Source organism: Urocitellus parryii, chromosome 3 (assembly GCF_045843805.1).
Source record: "Urocitellus parryii isolate mUroPar1 chromosome 3, mUroPar1.hap1, whole genome shotgun sequence".
In the NCBI taxonomy this organism is placed as follows: Eukaryota; Metazoa; Chordata; class Mammalia; order Rodentia; family Sciuridae; genus Urocitellus; species Urocitellus parryii.
Genome location: NC_135533.1, coordinates 165,259,627 through 165,276,791, shown reverse-complemented (window position 1 = coordinate 165,276,791; position 17,165 = coordinate 165,259,627). Strand labels below are relative to the sequence as shown.

The following is a 17,165-nucleotide window of genomic DNA, read 5'->3' as shown; positions in this document are numbered from 1 at the left end:
TAGATCCTTCGCCCATGCTTCCCTCCATTTGATCCTTTTCTTGTCTTTTGCCTGTCTCCTTTACTAAATTCAAGCTCTAATAGGACTGAGAACATCTTTTCTGCCCATTGCACTGTGCCCAGGGCCTAGCACGGTACCTGACACAAAGGTGTTCTGGTGAATGATTGATTGATTGAATGAATGAATGAATGAGTGAGTGAGTGAGTGAGTGAATCCCAGAAATGGTTGATTGGTTCATGCCTGGGCCAGGACGGAGGAAAGCGTTTGAACTTTCTGGAAGAGCTACCTGCGCACCTGCTCGCCCCGCTTCTTGGCTTCCTAAAAGAACAGCGCGAGGCTATCCACAAGACTCAGACCTTTCCAAACGAGCTTCCCACACAAAAGCACATCTTGCACTCAACGGAAATGGGCGGATACTTGCTAATCGCATCTTCCAACTGGGCTGATCTTTGAAAAGTTCGAGAGGCGCCTGCCTCCATAAATCCCAGACTGCTACCACTGCCGAGACTGCGGAGGGAGGAGAGGAGGGTGCGCTTGGGCGCTTCTCGGGCTGGCACGAGGAAGCCACATCTCATCCTCCCTCCTCCCCCAACTCCTCTCCAAGAGAGGAAGCAATGCAGATGGAGACGAGAAATAAATATTCCTGCCTGCTCGGTGCCACTGCAGACGTTTTCCAAAATGTCTGGCTTGGACCATGAAATCAAGCCCGCCCAGGAAAGGAGGCGCTCAGCAGGAGAAAGAGGGGGAAAGGGTGGCATATTTGTCGATGCGCGTCAGCTTTCTGGGGGGCAGAGCACATGGCTCATACTTGGCAGGCCTGCTGAGGTGGGGACGTGGTAAGTGCACAGTAATCCTTGAAGAATGGCATCAGAGATGGGAGCGAGATTAAGGGCATCATGCCCACTGTGGGTGGGCAGGTGCGCAGGGTCTCTGCGGCGCTGGTCCAGGGTCCTAGGACCCCTCGCTGGTTCTTGCGTGGGTTTCAGATTCTTTCTGTGATACCTGCTCCTCCTGCCCCGGTCCTGCGGACCTCCACTCCGCTCCTGGGAAGTCAACCCAACTGGGCTGTAGGCAACCTTGAAAGGCCCCCTGAAATTTGGGCAGGAGCTCAGAATCCATGTGCCACCTCTGAGCACAGCTCGCCTTCTCTAATACTGGAATCCTGGCAGGAGATGAGAACATAGGCTGCAAATGAGAAGTGGGTGCTTTTGGCCCCGAGGTGGCCAAGTGTGTGGGAGAAGTGTCACTAAGAAGGGAAGTTACAGGCCCAGCAATAGGCACCCAAGTGTTCGGCATTACCGAGCCTTCGCTAGGCAGGCTGCGAGACTGCAAAATGACTCAGAGAAAGGGAGAGGAGGGGATGGGACTTTGAGACCGAGAACTCCGGCAGAGGCCACTCCGGGTCTTTGTCTCTAAACCTCCTGGGAGACTGTCCTGCGTCCCCCTGCTGCTGGACCACCTTCCAGCTGTCCTCTTGCTAAGTCTGAAATGAGGATGGGGCCTTGGCGGATTGACAGAGGGGACCATAAAGACCAGAGGAGTTTTCCAGGTTTCACTGGGTTCAATTTTAGGGCAGTAAATACATTTGCCTAAAAGGAAGATTCAAGAAAAAGCCATGTCTCTGGTAGGGATCAAGGTGACATTTTCCACAAATGTTGCATTTATTGGATCCCTTTTCTCCATTTCTACGATTTCATCGAGAAATGAAACATTGTCTAATATTTCCCACTCGTGTGCCCTGAATCCTTCTTTATGAATCTTCCCCACTCTTGCCCATCTGCCTCCTAGTGCCAGGCAATTGACAGCTGAATCCCACTCTCTCCAGGAAGCTGTTCACTGGAGGGGGGAAAGCTGGCAGGAGACATGGGCTCCTGTCCCCATTGTGCCCACTGCTGTGTGACCTCAGAAAAATTACTCCCCCTCTCAGGGCCTTCATTTCTTTGTCAAAGGAGTGTGATGGCTAGGTTTCCTTTTAGCTGTGACACATTAAAGTTGGTTCTGCAGAATGAAATTGGATGGAGGGCTGGGGATATGGCTCAAGCGGTAGCGCGCTCGCCTGGCATGCGTGTGGCTTGGGTTCGATCCTCAGTACCACATACCAACAAAGATGTTGTGTCCGCCAATAACTAAAAAATAAATATTGAAAAATTAAAAAAAAAAGAAATTGGATGGAATTTCTATTGTCACTCTCTCTGTCCTACCCCATCTTCACCAATAAACTCCAGGGATCGGGTCCTCACACTCCTGGACTGAATCCCAGTCCTTATGTCTAAGAAGGTCAGGGTTGCACATCAAGATAAGTTTGGCACTGGATGCTGTCTAGAAACTTTTAATTGTTTTCTGCCAACATTTTTTTTAATTTCTGGAAGATTAAAGTATGGGCTGGTGAAAGAGCAAAATAGGGTATATTTGGAGGTTATATGCATATTATAATAACAATATTAGTTACCTGCTGTTAATAATAGCTGCTATTTAATAAGCTCTATTATAAGCCGGGACTATAGATCCTATCCTCCCCTTACTCCCTTACAGATGACAGGCTCAGAGAGAGTGAGACACTTGCTCAAGATCACACAGCTGGTTAATATTGGTAATGGAATTGGTGTTAGTTTCCAAAGATGGTGGTATGCTGTCTACTACCTTGTAATGGGCTTTTTCTTGCATTCAATACCCATCTGGGAGATCCTTCTGACAATCAGACTGAATTAAAGACCCACAGACAGGGGGTTCTAAGTTGATTGTCTGTCTTATAATATCTCAGAGCAAGCCAAATCCTGCTATCAAAAATGAGAGGGGTACAAGCAGCTGCACTATCTGCCCGATAGCAGGAAGAGTGGAGAACTGGGTCCCTGAAGCAGCCTTTCCAGTGGCCTGCTCCAGTGATCTCCTGTCTACAGGACATACGTTGCCTTTTCTATTCAAATTTGCCTAAGCCCAATTCTGGCACAGAATTGGTACCTCTCGACATTATAAAGGCCCTAGTCATCTGCTCCCGAGGTTGTGAATGCAAATGGTTCCCAGTCCCGGGCAGGTATGAATACATGAAACCACCCAGAGTCGGCACACACACATCCCGTCTGCAGAGACCACTGAGGCTCTGTCAGGCAGCTCGTGGCTGTGAGCCCAGGCAGGTCTATCCTGAAAGGCAGACTGCTTCATGAAGGCTCTTGGTGTTCACATGCAAATGAATCCAGTCAAGGAAAGCATTCCTGATATGGGAAGGACCACATAAAACTATTTGCAGCTCTGTGAGACCTTCAGCTCTTCCAAGTACAATCTCTAAAGGGAATCTGCCTCATTTACAGGTAAGGAAACTGTGGCCCACACAAAGTGATTTGCCAGAGATAGCTAAGGCAGGTGTTGTCGGGCAGCTCTTTGGATGCCGACGTATAGAGGGATGTGTGTGTCTGTGTGTTCATACACATATTGTGCACTCACAAATGAAATAGCAACAATGAGCCAGATGTGGTAGCACACACCTGTAATCCCAGTACCTCAGAAGGCTGAGGCAGGAGGGTAGAGAATTCAAAGCCAGTCTCAGCAATATAGTGAGGCCTTAAGCAATTCAGTGAGAACCTATCTCTAAATAAAATATGAAAAAGGGCTGGGGAGGTGGCTCAGTGGTTCAGTGCCCCCCGGGTACAATCCCTGGTAACAACAACAAAATAAAAAAAAAAAAAGAAAAAGAAAAAGAAATAGCAATGATGTTGGATTACCTGCCATTAGGAAACATCCTGATCATTCTCTTTATGTTAATATTACATATCAATAATTTATCTCAATTAACACACATGGACATCCCCCAAAAGAAGAAGCACAGCCGCACCCCACCTGCAAACTCCAATCCCAACTAAGGAAGAAGCTCTTGACTTACGGTAAATGACAGAAAAGAAGAAAACAAGGTCCCTTCGTCATATCTGGATAATTTTGCCAGGACTCCTTCCAAGATAGTAACGAACTAGTAAAAAAACAGCAGAAGAGAAAAAAAATCATTATTTTAAACCATAATTGTTCATGACAAAGAACAATATTTTTCTACCACGTAGAGACTGGGGCTGAGTCCCCGGCTCATTTGGGAATTCTATGACTTGATTCCCACCTTCAGAGAAAAGAAGAGGCTCTGCCTCTACACAGAAATATTTGACTTATCCGGCTTTCTCTTCATTATTATGTGATTGCAAATATAGAGGGTTACAGAAGTGCAAAGTGACAAAATATTATTGCGTTGCGCATAGCGTGCGATAATATTAAATGCACTTTTCAAAATCCAAAACTGCGCAAAGCCGTTTTTACGTTACATATTAGCACTACATTTAATCCAATCTATTTTTATTTGTCTTTTATCAGTAATTTGGGGGAAACAGAAGTTTAGCACTGGCAAATATAAATGTCTTCCCATTCAGTATTACTTAGTTAAAATTCTATAATTCATGAGGGTGACTGAAATAGCTTTATCTGACTTTTATGTTTTATTATGACTCTCACTGAATGTGAAACTAGAGAAAAAGGGGTTTTCATGATGGCAGAATTCCTTATTACCGTTTAACTTTCTGTGTTTAAAAATCTAACTTTGTCAGGGCTGAAAAAACAAACATTTCCCGTATAACCTCATGCAACGTTTGGGGACAAATTCTTATTAAGTTAACATATGCCACTTGATCAATTTATCTTCACGCGGCTTGCAATCATCGGAAAATCATTTGGAGCTGCGGCTGGGTGGTGTGCAATCTTGTTTCCTGACAGATACAAGTCTCCGGTTCTTCAACTTTTTTTTTTAAAATTTATTTAATGTGCTACATTTTAATGGAAATGAAGCTATGAACAAAGCCTGATTATAAGGAAGCATTTCACCAGAGGCTGATTACCTTTGCCACCAAGAGTGTTATCATTTCTTTAACCGTTTCTTCGATTAGTTCGTCTATTTTTGAATGGTATTGATGCTAAGGAACACAGAAAAAAAAATTAGCATGTTTGGGACGGCATGACATCCACTGTAATATATATATATTATAATATACGTGTATATATGTGTAATATATATGTATATATGTATATATAATATATGTAATATAATAATATAATATATGTAAAATAATTATTTATTTATATAGAGAATTAAACCCAGAGGCACTCAACCACTGAACCACATCCCCAGACCTCTTTTGTATTTTATTTAGAGATAGGGTCTCAGAGTTGCTTAAAGCCTCTCTAAATTGCTGAGGCTGGCTTTGAACTCTTGATCCTCCTGCCTCAGCCTCCTGAGCCCCTGGTCTTACAGCTGTGTGCCCCCTGAGCCTGGCCACTGGTAATTTTAGACCACACAATTTATAAATAAAGCCTGGCCTGCAAACCCAGTTTACTTCCATAGTTCCAGGAGCATCTATAAGATTCTCACTCCAGGTCTTTAATGGAGAGAGATCTGAAACTCTTTAAAAGATGACCAGGCTCATTATATTTCACCCAGGGTTTTAGATGTCTCTGATATATGTAGACACACACACAGATTTACCAATAACGTGCATGGGTGGCTTAACAGCCTGACAGTGTGTGGATCTGTATTTTCCAAAGCCAGATGCCACAATAATCTAATAAAAGAGATGAAAATTATCTTTGGGAAACTGCTGGGGTCAGGGGAGATTGTGGCTTATAGAACTGGATCCATCCAAAGGGAATTTGACCAACACACTGGTTTTGCAAAAATTGTTCTGAAACCTTCAGGTGATTTGGGTTCATGCCACGGAGCTGCCCACTTTTATCTACAGATGTGGAATCTGTGTCCTGGCAACGTAACAGTGAACTCTATGGCAAGTGACCCATTTCCTCCATTCAAGCCTAGGCAGATCCAGACCGAGAACTTCTGAGACAGTGGTTGAATTTTTTCAATTTCTCTAACTGTGGCTGTCAATTACATTTAAATAGCAATGGGAAAACAAACCCCCACACAAACAACAAAAAAAAATCTGCCATACATGCCAGGGAAAAAGGAAAAGCGATTTCAATGCAAAATATGAAATGCCAGCTCCTTGACATTTATTAGATCAATTTACTATCCATTTCAATTATTCTGTCTTTCCTTAACACACACAGAAAAGAAACAATGCAAAACACTGCTATTTGGAAAGGAAAACGCACTTACCCACTCTTTAGCAAACTTTCAGAGGATGATTAATTAGGAACAGAAAAAAAAAACAAAGGAACAATGCAAATGAAAATTAGGACAAGAAGGACATATGAAAAAAATAAAAATAATTAAATAAACCATCCAAAATAAAAAAAGGAAGCTATGAAAACATACAGATAATAAACCATAGGAATGGGATTTGATATTCTAATAACTGGCAGTCAGAATCACTCAGAATGAATAAAGATATGTGAGGTCTTTTTGTCATTGGAAGACCTGGATTAAAGTCCCAGTGCCAAGTTGAGAAGTCACGTTTCCTACAAAAATCTAGCTCAGTTTCCTTATCTGTAAAAAACAAAGCAAAACAGATAATACCATGACCTAGGACCAATATGAGGGGGGAGTCCCTCTTCTTACTGATTTTTGGAATGGGAATGAGGAGACACTGTACCTAGATTTTTAGATCTGTATTTCAAAATAGAAGAGAAGATTTTGAATGTTCCCATCACACACACACACACACACACACACACACACACACACACACATTTAAGGCAGGGGCTATGTTAAATACCCAGATTTGATCATTACATGGTGTATATTCCTATCAAAATTCCCCATGTGCCCCGTAAACATGTACAGTATGTGCCAACCTATCAAGAATAAAATAAAATATAAGAAGAAAGATTCTTAGCCGGTCTGTCCTATTATTCAAAAAATACAGTGCCCAAACCCTTTCCTGGTACTCAGGTTCTTCAACACATAGGTCTGTTTTGAAGACCTAGTGAGGTTCTAGATGTGAAAACATATTGTCAACCGTAATTTCAGCTCAAAAGTTATTATTTGTTCCATTTGTCACTGAATAGCTGATGGGGTGAGAGGATCTTATCATGTATCACCCTCCTCCTCGTTTTAGTTGATTAGAGGAAAAACCAAACCCCAAACCCTGTTTGCACAGTCCTGGTGAATCAGAACTGAGGTGGCTCGATTGCTAGATTCAAGAAAGGATTTACTTGTCAGTAGCATAAACCTGAAGCTAAATGCAGAAAACTGATCTGCAGAATTCTGTGCGAGAAACACAAAGAAAGATGTCAGGAGCAAAAGAATTCAGGAATATTGACGGGGCTCCAAATTCATTTTTAGGTCTTTGAGATAAGATCCAGAATCACATCTTGACTTTCCTTCCCCATGTGACTACTTCACTCTGCTAGGTTTTCTTTGCATTGCTAGAAATGAGTCACATTTATTAAATTAATTATGGGATTTAAAGTAAGCCAGAGAAGCTAGCTGTGTGCAAAATGATACATTATGAAATACTAACTGAGGGGTTTCTAACCAAGCAAAGAACATCATTGAGAATCAAAATATTCTCTTGAGAAACTTGGCTGAAGGGATAAATACAAAGAGAAAGATTACAGGTCTTGATGTGAGGAGTTAATGATGTCATTCTTTTAGCCAAGAGAATCATGCTTTCTGTTCAGGAGCTGGGGGACCTCAAGTCCTTTCATATGGAGGCAGGTTGGGGACACTGTGATTATGGGAACCCCTCCTACCTTCGATTTTTTTCCATGCCAAACTTGCTCTTTACAGATATTATGCTCTTCACTTTTCTCCTGTTATAATGAACCTACCTTCTTTCCTTCCTTTCATTTTCCTGCTTGAGAAGTGTCCTGATCTGAGTATTCTGTCTCTTACTTCCAGTGGAAACTTGAACATGGCAATTACTGCTGGGTCTATTTTATTATCTCTGCTACAGAACTAGAATCATCACTGCTATGAATGTAGAAATCAGATTCACCTAATCAAGTCACCAAGCCATATATGGGAATCTGGTTTAGAAACTTCCAAGTGCTGTGTGGCAGTGTCATTACTGAGGTCCAACCACTCCTAGTCAGCATGGTGGTTACATGGGTTGGCACACATCTCAAAACTCATCTAAAATCTATACACTTTATTGTATGCAAATTATATTTTAATTAAAGTAAAATCTACTTTGGGAAGATAGTAGGCCAGGGTATTAATTACTTTGCTAATCAAGTAGCAAAGGGATAAATATCAAAACAGCTCCTATTCCTTTTGGAGCGATTACAAAATGCATGAATCCCCTTTGCCAGATTTTTTATGATATATGAGACTTGTTTGGCTGGTTTGCTTTTCTGAAGCAACAGGACTCTGCCTTCAGTCTGCTCTTTCTGGGGAGATACACAGTTCTAGCATAAAGGCATCTTCTAGTTACCATCACTGCTACCAGATTCTCTTGTCACCAAATCCTTGTAATTTGATTGTCCAGTTCTATTCTGATAGAATGGGAAACCATTCTGCCCGCCCGCCTTGTTTATTTGGTATGGGGTTCGGGTGGGGGGGGGGATTGAATCTAGGATGCTTAACCACTGAGCCACATCCCCAGTCCTTTTTATATTTTATTTAGAGACAGGTCTCGCTGAGTTGCTTAGTACCTTGCTAAGTTGCTGAGGCTGGCTTTGAACTCCTTTGATCCTCCTGCCTCAGCCTCCTGAGCTGCTGGGATGACAGGCGTGCACCACCACACCAGTTCCATTTCCCCATTTTCCAGCTGTCTCTGCTAGCCTTCTTGGATTCACTTTACTATAACCCTGAATTCTACCCTGGGGCCCTCCATCATGGCGGGAGCTATCAAAGGAACTACAAATTTCCAATGGTGTAGAAAGTTTGCGGAGTTCACTTTTGCTTCCGACAGGCTAAGTTGCTGCAAATTCACAATCACGACGTGAAAAACATTCCACTTGACTTCCTGCGCTGCACATTTTGCCTTGTCATGGAACAGATTGTGTGTATGTTGTCTTTCTGTTAAGACCATCTGACCTTGGAAACGAGACGAAAACACACTAGACCAAGTGAGAAACTATTTAATACACAATTTCCTCTCTATTGGTACTTCACAAATTTTAATGGAAAAATAAATATTTAAGATGGAAAAGTATGGTTAACAAATGTCACAGCAGCTGCCTTTAGATGAGACATTATCCCCATGCGGAAATTCAGGAAGGGATCTTAAAATTGGAGATTACATCACCTTGACAGCTTCTAGTAGTGGAGGGAGACAGAATCCGGGTGGTGGAATCCAGGATCAAAAACTAGATCTCTAATATGGGATTCCTCTCCAGCACTCACAAAATACAAAATACAAGCTACTTAAAAAAATGGGGTTTTCAACTATTCTTATCCTGATTTTAGGATGTTTTCAGTCATCCTTGGTCAACTGGTTTTAACAAATCATTTTTACTTTGGAGATGAACATCTCCATTCTGTAAAATGAGGAACGGAGGAAAGACCATTTTCATGGGATTTCCATCGACGGTCTACTCAAAGTCACTGCTATGGCTCCAAATCACTCGGAGGAAGTACAATCTCTTCTGGTTTCCTCCTGTGTATTCTCAGATGCTTGGCTTTTTAAGCTCAGAAGGGACCTTGCTCCCACAAGCTGGTCATTTAAGTATCTCTGATTCCTTTATACTCAGGAGAAATATCATGGTAGGTCTTTATAATATGGCTATGAAAAACCATATCCTTTGGATAAGAGCCATTGATTATAATGCAGTATTGGATGGACCTTTAATGAAAACATGTAGTTGGTCTCTCTCTCTCCCTTTCTCTATCTCTTTCTCTGTATTATATTGGAAAAAAACTGAGAAAAGCCTCAGTTATTGTTTTCATTAAAAAACATTGAGTAGCTTGGGGGGAAATACATGTAATCCTTTCTACAGTATCACATAGAACAATGTCCATAAAGAGGCATTGGAATGTTCCTATTTGGCTAAACCCAAGACAACTTTCTAGTCTTACATCCAGAAGTTAATATGTACCCCAATTTTTTGGGGGGGGGTTATTGGGAATTTAACCCAGGGGCGCTCTATCACTGAGCTACATTTTAATGTTTTCATTTTGAGAAATGAGATTGGCCTAAAATTTTTTAAGTAGCTTGTATTTTGTGAGTGCGGAGAGTAAGTCCATATTAGAGATCTAGTTTTTGATCACCACCACCCAGATTCCATCTCCTTCCATAACTAAAAGCTGTCAAGGTGATGTAATCTCCAATTTTAAGATCCCTTCCTGAATTTCCGCATGGGAATAATGTCTCATCTAAAGGCAGCTGCTGTGACATTTATTAACCATACTTTTCCATCTTAAATATTTATTTTTCCATTAAAATGTAAAATGCCCACCCCATCGATTTTTATTTTTTCAGTTTGAGAAAGGGTCTCCCTAAGTTTCTTAGGGCCTCACTAAGTTACTGAGGCTGGCCTAAAATTTGAGATCCTTCTGCCTCAGCCTCCTAAGTTGCTGGGATGATAGCCATTTACCACCAGGCCTGGCACCTGCTGTATCTTTCATTTGACAGTGGCAGTAGGTCACCAGAGTGAACAACTTTCTCAAGTTCATGCATTTGGTAATTAAGATGAGGGTTCATAGGACAAAGTAATGAAACCACTAGACAATTTGTTCTTCTAGAAAACCAGATTCCAAGGTTAAGCCAAGGTCATTCAACTTTAACACAGATGTGATTAGTGGTAAAAATGAAAGAAAGGGTGACTTCTTATTTCTTATTAGATATCTCTCACCAGGATCTGTGGTTTGGTCTCTGGAGGGTCATAGCTATCCTGAAATTGGCATGGCAACACTGTGTGTAAGAGTTGCTTTCTTGAGAAGTGGCTCCTTAACTTTCACCAGATTCTCAGTGGATCTTAAACAATCTCCTATACCTACTGCTCTTTCCAAGCCCCCAATGCAAAAAGAAAAAGAGTTCAGATCAAAGTCACCTGATTTGTTTGGAAGAATTGTTTTGCCATCTGGCCAGATATGTGGGAACTCCTTAAAGAAGGCCATAATTAAATCAACCTGGGCAGGGTCTGAAGCAGCCACTGAGCAGAACGGAAGGCCAGTCTTACTGTATCAAGCCTCTCCTACCCTGGAATAGTGTCATCCATGTGAAATGCAACTAAGATGCCCACCCTAAAAAGCTCCAAAGGGAAATATATATATAAGACTTCATTCAACTTAAAAAAAACTTTCCCCCTTTTTACTTTTTACTTTAAAGGGAGCTACTAAGAAAGTGGAAAAAAATCCACAGAATGGGAGAAAATAGTTGTAAATCATGTACATAATGGTCTAATATCCAAAATACATAAAGAACTCCAATCACTCAACATTAAAAAAAAAACCCCAGTTTAAATATTTGGCAAAGACTACAAATAGTCATTTCTTCAAAGAAAATAAACAAATGACCCATAAACAAGTGTAAAGATGTCAAATGGTGCTGAAAGTCAAAACTACAAGAGACACCATGAAACATACAGCAAGATGGCTGTATTTACTAAGATGTGGAGCCAGGCACAGTGGCACACACCTGTAATCCCAGTGGCTCGGGAGGCTAAGGCAGGAGGATTGCCAGTTCAAAGTCAGCCTCAGCAAAAGCAAGGCCCTAAGTAATTCAGTGAGACCCTGTCTCTAAATAAAATACAAAATAGGGCTCAGGAGGTGGCTCAGTGGTAGAGTGCCCCCGAGTTCAATTCCTGGTACCAAAAAAAAAAAATCATGTAGAAAATTTGGATTTCTTGTATGTACATCGCTTGTGAGAATATAAAATGGTATAGCCACTTTAGAAAACAGTTTGGCTCTTCCTTAAAAAGTTAAACAGGCTGGGCACAGTGGCAAATGCCTGAAATCCCAGCAATTCAGGAGGATGAAGCAGGAGGATCATAAGTTTGAGGTTAGCCTCAGCAACTCAGCAAGACTCTGGGCTGGGGATGTGACTCAGTGGTAGAGTGCCCCTGCGTTCAATTCCCAGTAACTAACACACACACACACACACACACACACACACACACACACACACACACACATTGACCTTATGATCCAGTGATTCTCTTCCTAGATATATACCCAAGACAGCTGAAAACATAGGTTCACAGAAACACTGCACGTGAACCTTCATAGCAGAATTATTTGTAATAGCTAAAAGTAGAAACAACTCAGATGTCCACTGGCTGATGGATAGATAAACAAATGTGGTATATCTACTCGATGGAGTCATAAGTAGGAAGGAACAATACATGCTACAACATGAATTAATTTTTCAAACTTTATGCTAAGTGAAAGAAGCCAGGCACCCAAGGCCACACCTATGAAATGTCCAGAATAGGAAAATCCTTAGAAATAGGCACGTCTATGCAGAGTAGGCTGGTGATTACCTCGGGCTGGGAAGGGAAGGGGTACAGTGATGACTAAATGGGTACTTGGATTCTTTCTGGAATGATGAAAATGTTCCTAAAATTGATGATAGTGATGGCAGTTCAACTTTGTGAATATACTGAACCTGTTGAATTATATACTTTAAAAGGGAAAATTTTATGGGGATTATATCTCAATTAAATAAAAAGCAGCAGCAACTCCAAGGGAAAAAAGTTCAGGAGGAACAACATTCTGGAAAGTATAAACTGAAAGTTTTTTTTTTTTTTTGGTACTGAGGATTGAACTCAGGTGAATTCAACCCCTGAGCCACATCCCCAGCCCTATTTTGTATTTTATTTAGAAACAGGGTCTCACTGAATTGCTTTGCGCCTAGTTTTGCTGAGGCTGGCTTTGAACTGGAGATCCTCCTGCCTCAGCCTCCAGAGTGGCAGGGATTAAAGGCATGCACCACCACACCAGGCTCAAAGGAATTTTAATGAATTTTAGAGATTTCTTGAAACAAGGCTCTGTGAAGCCTGAGAGTGTTGAGGGCCCCCCAGAGAAGCTCAGGTGGGATGTGGGGGTGAAGAGGTAGAGAGGAGTCACTAGCTGGGGTATCCTTTTCTTTCCCCACCTCTCTCTCCCCATCATCCAGAGCAGCTCTATTTTTAGTTTCATAGGCTGGCTGTCTCCATAAGGTTTGAAAAACCAAATTCTGCAGCTAAAAACAAGCTGGCTAAAACTAGAATAGTGCTATCATTTTACAGATGAGGAAACTGAGCCCTAAAGTAGCAGACTGACTTGTCCAACTCCAGTTTGCAGAGCAACCAGGGCAAGAATCCAGGTGGTTGGACATCCAACACAGGCCTTCCCCCAGGGGACTAGCTAAGTGTCTTAGTCCTTCTTGTGAACTCAATTTTGGAAGCTGAGCCTCCAAAACAATGGTTGTCAAAGTGTGGTCTCTGGAACTATAGGATCAGCAAGGCCCGGCGTCAGGAGTGGGATTCTTATGTCACACCCCAGACCCTTGCAGAAATGCTCCAGATGGGATCCAACAATGTGAGTCTTAAGAAGCTCTCTGGATAAGTGTGATGCCCCACGGAATTTGAGAACCACGGCTGGAGATCATTCATATGCAGCAAATAGGGCTGGGAAAGAGAACTATGGGCCTCTGCATTTGACTCTGAGACCTAGAACCTACTCCCTGAGAAAGGCTCAGAATCAGACAGGAGCAGAAGTTAGCAGGGGGTGGCTAAGGAAGCACGCTTGTGGGGGATACAAGGTTGAAGAAAATCTTGCCAGAAAGAGAATACCACCAACCCACATTTAAAAATGGAAGGTGCCGAAAGAGAAAATAAATAACAAATAGGGAGCAAATATAATTTAGTAAAAATTCTGAGCATGGAAGGCTGGTATCGAAAGATCTGATTTAGGAGCAATTTATGCCAATTGGCAACAACACACAGTTGCCAGAAATGTTTCTGAATTAATTCTAAATTGGTATATGAATATCTAGCTGGCTTAAGGCCATCGGAGAAAAATGATCATGATATCTCTAATCAAGCCTGAGTTGCTGTTTCCTTCGCCTTTACATTTTAAATACCACTTTGGAGTTGGAAACTTAGCAAAGGACGAAAACTTTTGGTCAGGGAAGATTCACAATCCATGCGAATCTATAGAAAATTGAAAGCCTGCAATTGTTTTGGACATTCAGAACCTGCTGGCTGGGGATTGGATTAGCAGCAAGAGCTAAAGTTATACTCCCGAGGAGTTGCTCGATATAAGAAAGAGCTCTCCTGCTGTCCAGATGTTCCAAGTGCTAACATGCACTTCGAACATGAAAATGACTTGCATGCTGGCAAACGCAGATCTTTTGGAGATACCAGCCTAATAAATAAGGTCATCAAACGTCATTTAGCTTTAAGAAACCTTACAACCACCCTGGCTCCAGCCAAGAATCACTTCCAAGCGACTGGCAATCTCATCAGCACATGCCTTGGAAATTTACTTGACAGATACTGAACACTCATCCACGATTTAATCTACAAATGTTCCGAGTATATTTCTAAAACTATCAGATTAGAGTGGATGGAAGGAATTTGTGAAGTTTTCTTCTATATGATCAATGGAGACAGAAAAAAAAAATCTGTTTTTTTTTTTTTTTTTTTTACCTCTTGGCCCATTTCCATACTGCAAAGTTTTGTTGATTGAGCTTTGGCATCAACCATAACATTAAACATGGTGCATATTGACTGTGGGACTCGAAAATCTGTTGATCGACTGGTTTTTTGCAGCTTAACTTCAAATGCAATCCTGGTTCTATTAAAACAAAGTAGGAAAAGACCAATTCAGTGTTCAGATGGCAGCAGGTGGAAGAGACATTTTTTCTGAGAGGCCAGTGAAAAAAGAAAATTGAAGGCTGTAATCAGTTTCAAGCGACAATGACTTCACATGTGTTCTCTTTTAAATGACTTCCCCATCTAAGGAGGGTCTATTCATGGAGACAGCCACGCACACCCTTCCTTTCTCGGCAGTCCACGGAACACCTGTAGCTCGGCGTATTTCTGTCTATAGTTTACATGCTACGGAGAACCCTAATTGCAGGAGAACGAATGAATTAACAAAAACCCGATTATAGCATTATAGCATACGTAAGATCTCTCACATTGGCAATGGCCTACCTTGAATCACTTCATTAAAAAAAAAAAAAAACACAAAAAAGCAGTTTCTAATCTTCAACACCTCACGGTGGAGAGAAATCTTAAGTGACATTTATTGTTTTCTTTCTTGCTGCTTTTGAAAGAGATTGAAAGGGGGGGGGGATCCAGCAAATTTATTGCATTGCTTTAAAGACTGAAAAAAAAAACCACCCCCAAAAAACCAAAACAGTTTTTGCTTGTTAAAGGGTCATAAAAAAGGAAATGGATCAAGCCATTAAAGATGGGCTACCTTTGGGGAGGAGCGTGAGATTAGAAGGTGTGGGACTAGGAAATTTCTGTTGTGTTTTTTGTTTTTCAATGTCAGTGTATTATTTTCAATAAGAATGTATTTCTATCATTAAAACCAATAGATTTAAAATACAATGTTATGTCGACTTCACTTATAAGATACACACAATATACAATTGGAGCATTGTATCATCTAATGTAACCTGATTCTGGTGTACATCCAGTTAGGACACCAGCAACGTGCTAATTGCTCACAGGAAAATCCTGATCTGATGTGGCTAGTTGGTATTTACAGGCGTGAGATCTAATTCTTGATATCAGCATTGTAAAAAGGCCTAGCTATATTTTAAAAGGTTTCTGGGAACGGTGTCACATTGTTCCATGTCTTTAAAGGAAAGCAAGCGGTTATTGGTGGCTTTAGGAAAGTCCCTTTCATCTAAGGCACCTTATCGGCATTGTTCACTGTCTGGTTCCAGAGCTCACGTAGCCACCAAGGAGGCACTGCTTTAAGAGGGATCTGTGGCAGTTTTCTAACAGTGCTTAGGAGGACCACACAGCTAGTTAGCTCAGGAAAGGATGCCAGTTTGCTATCAAACCCCGGGTGCAGGCAGAGAAGCCAAGTATAATTTCTAAGGTTGGAAGCCCAGTTCTTAAGGGGGAAAAAAAAACCTCAACCCAACCCTCCAAACACCCCTATAGATTATATGATCATGTTAAAGATAAACGTATTTTGGCTTCTAAAGACTCAGTACACTGAAGTAGCTTTCTAATCATGATGATCATTTTAAGCTATGCTGAAAATACATTCTCTTCTAGTTTTGTGAAAAAGGAGGCCTGATGGGGAACTGAGTTGGACAGGTCCCTGTGCTGATCTTCCGAGGCTTGTGTGCCAGTTCCGGCCCAATTTGAGAGATGGAAATGCTAAATCGCTCCCTTCCAATGAAGTAATCGTCTTCTGTTTTCACAAGAGAACTGTTCATAGCCCTTGGAGTGTGGGGCTGTGAGAAAAGGAAGATGAATGTAGAATTAATATGGCTGAGAGGGCTCTCTGGGACCCAAAAGCCACGCATGGAGAGTTCACTTAACCCAGCTGGCTTTGTGTTCAGCTCAGACCTGACACAGACTAGGCTCTGAGGCTCTGTAAATGTCTTGTCAGATGGATGCATTCAATTTCTTGGAAGCTCAGACCTGAAGAGTGCCTGCCTGACTTTTTGGCATTGCATATTTACATCTGTGAAACAATATCCTACTCCACTGTCCGATAGCAGGGGTTATTTTATTCTGTCCCAAAGAGGAACATGGTGGTTCTAGGTTCTTCTAACACAGATGTTATGCGTTAAAACACCTAAGGGCTTCTCCAGGACTTCCTCTAAAGCTGGAGGTCAAGGGATGATATTTCTACCAGCATTTGCTCTTGGCTGCTTTGCATCTGTGTCTGGGGCCTGAATTGAAGGAAATTCAGGAGTCCAGGAGCCATACAGGTGCGTTGGCCCAACTTCTGCCAATAAAAGGTGACTTAACTCCTGCAATCCTAGCATGCTTCTAGGTCCTGGGGAGAGTGAGGAGATTTGACGGAACCAGGTCCATGCCCTGCCTCTGTTTAAGATGATTGTAATGTGATAAGGAATAAAACAGTCCTGTCTACCTTTGATATTCTCGTATCGTCCTCTTTTCTCTGAGAAAAGGACATAAAGGACTGGCTTCTCAACAGAGGACATAAATGTCTTTTTGCACAATTGTGTGTACCTAGAGCAGGAGCTGGTAAGTCTTAATTCGAATGCTTTTCAGTCCCTAGGACAGATTGGGGGAGGACTTTTGGCTGTAAAGAACTTTCCCGTAAGATGTTTTTAATGGTGGATGGGTTCAGCCATCAGAAAAGTATGGCTTTT

The 17,165-nt window shown here is 41.8% G+C and overlaps 1 protein-coding gene across 14 annotated transcripts in view; it reads right to left on the bottom strand.

Annotated features, from left to right (window-relative positions):
* Cadps (calcium dependent secretion activator) overlaps positions 1 to 17,165 on the bottom strand; it is a 476,750-nt gene that overhangs the window by 68,408 nt on the left and 391,177 nt on the right. For all 14 annotated transcript variants that reach the window (XM_077795614.1, XM_077795616.1, XM_077795615.1 and 11 more), the window contains 3 exons: positions 14,500 to 14,647; positions 4,866 to 4,940; positions 3,875 to 3,958 (listed from right to left, as the gene is read on the bottom strand). In XM_077795614.1, coding sequence (XP_077651740.1) covers positions 3,875 to 3,958; positions 4,866 to 4,940; positions 14,500 to 14,647 — 307 coding nt within the window. The remainder of the gene's footprint in view (positions 1 to 3,874; positions 3,959 to 4,865; positions 4,941 to 14,499; positions 14,648 to 17,165) is intronic.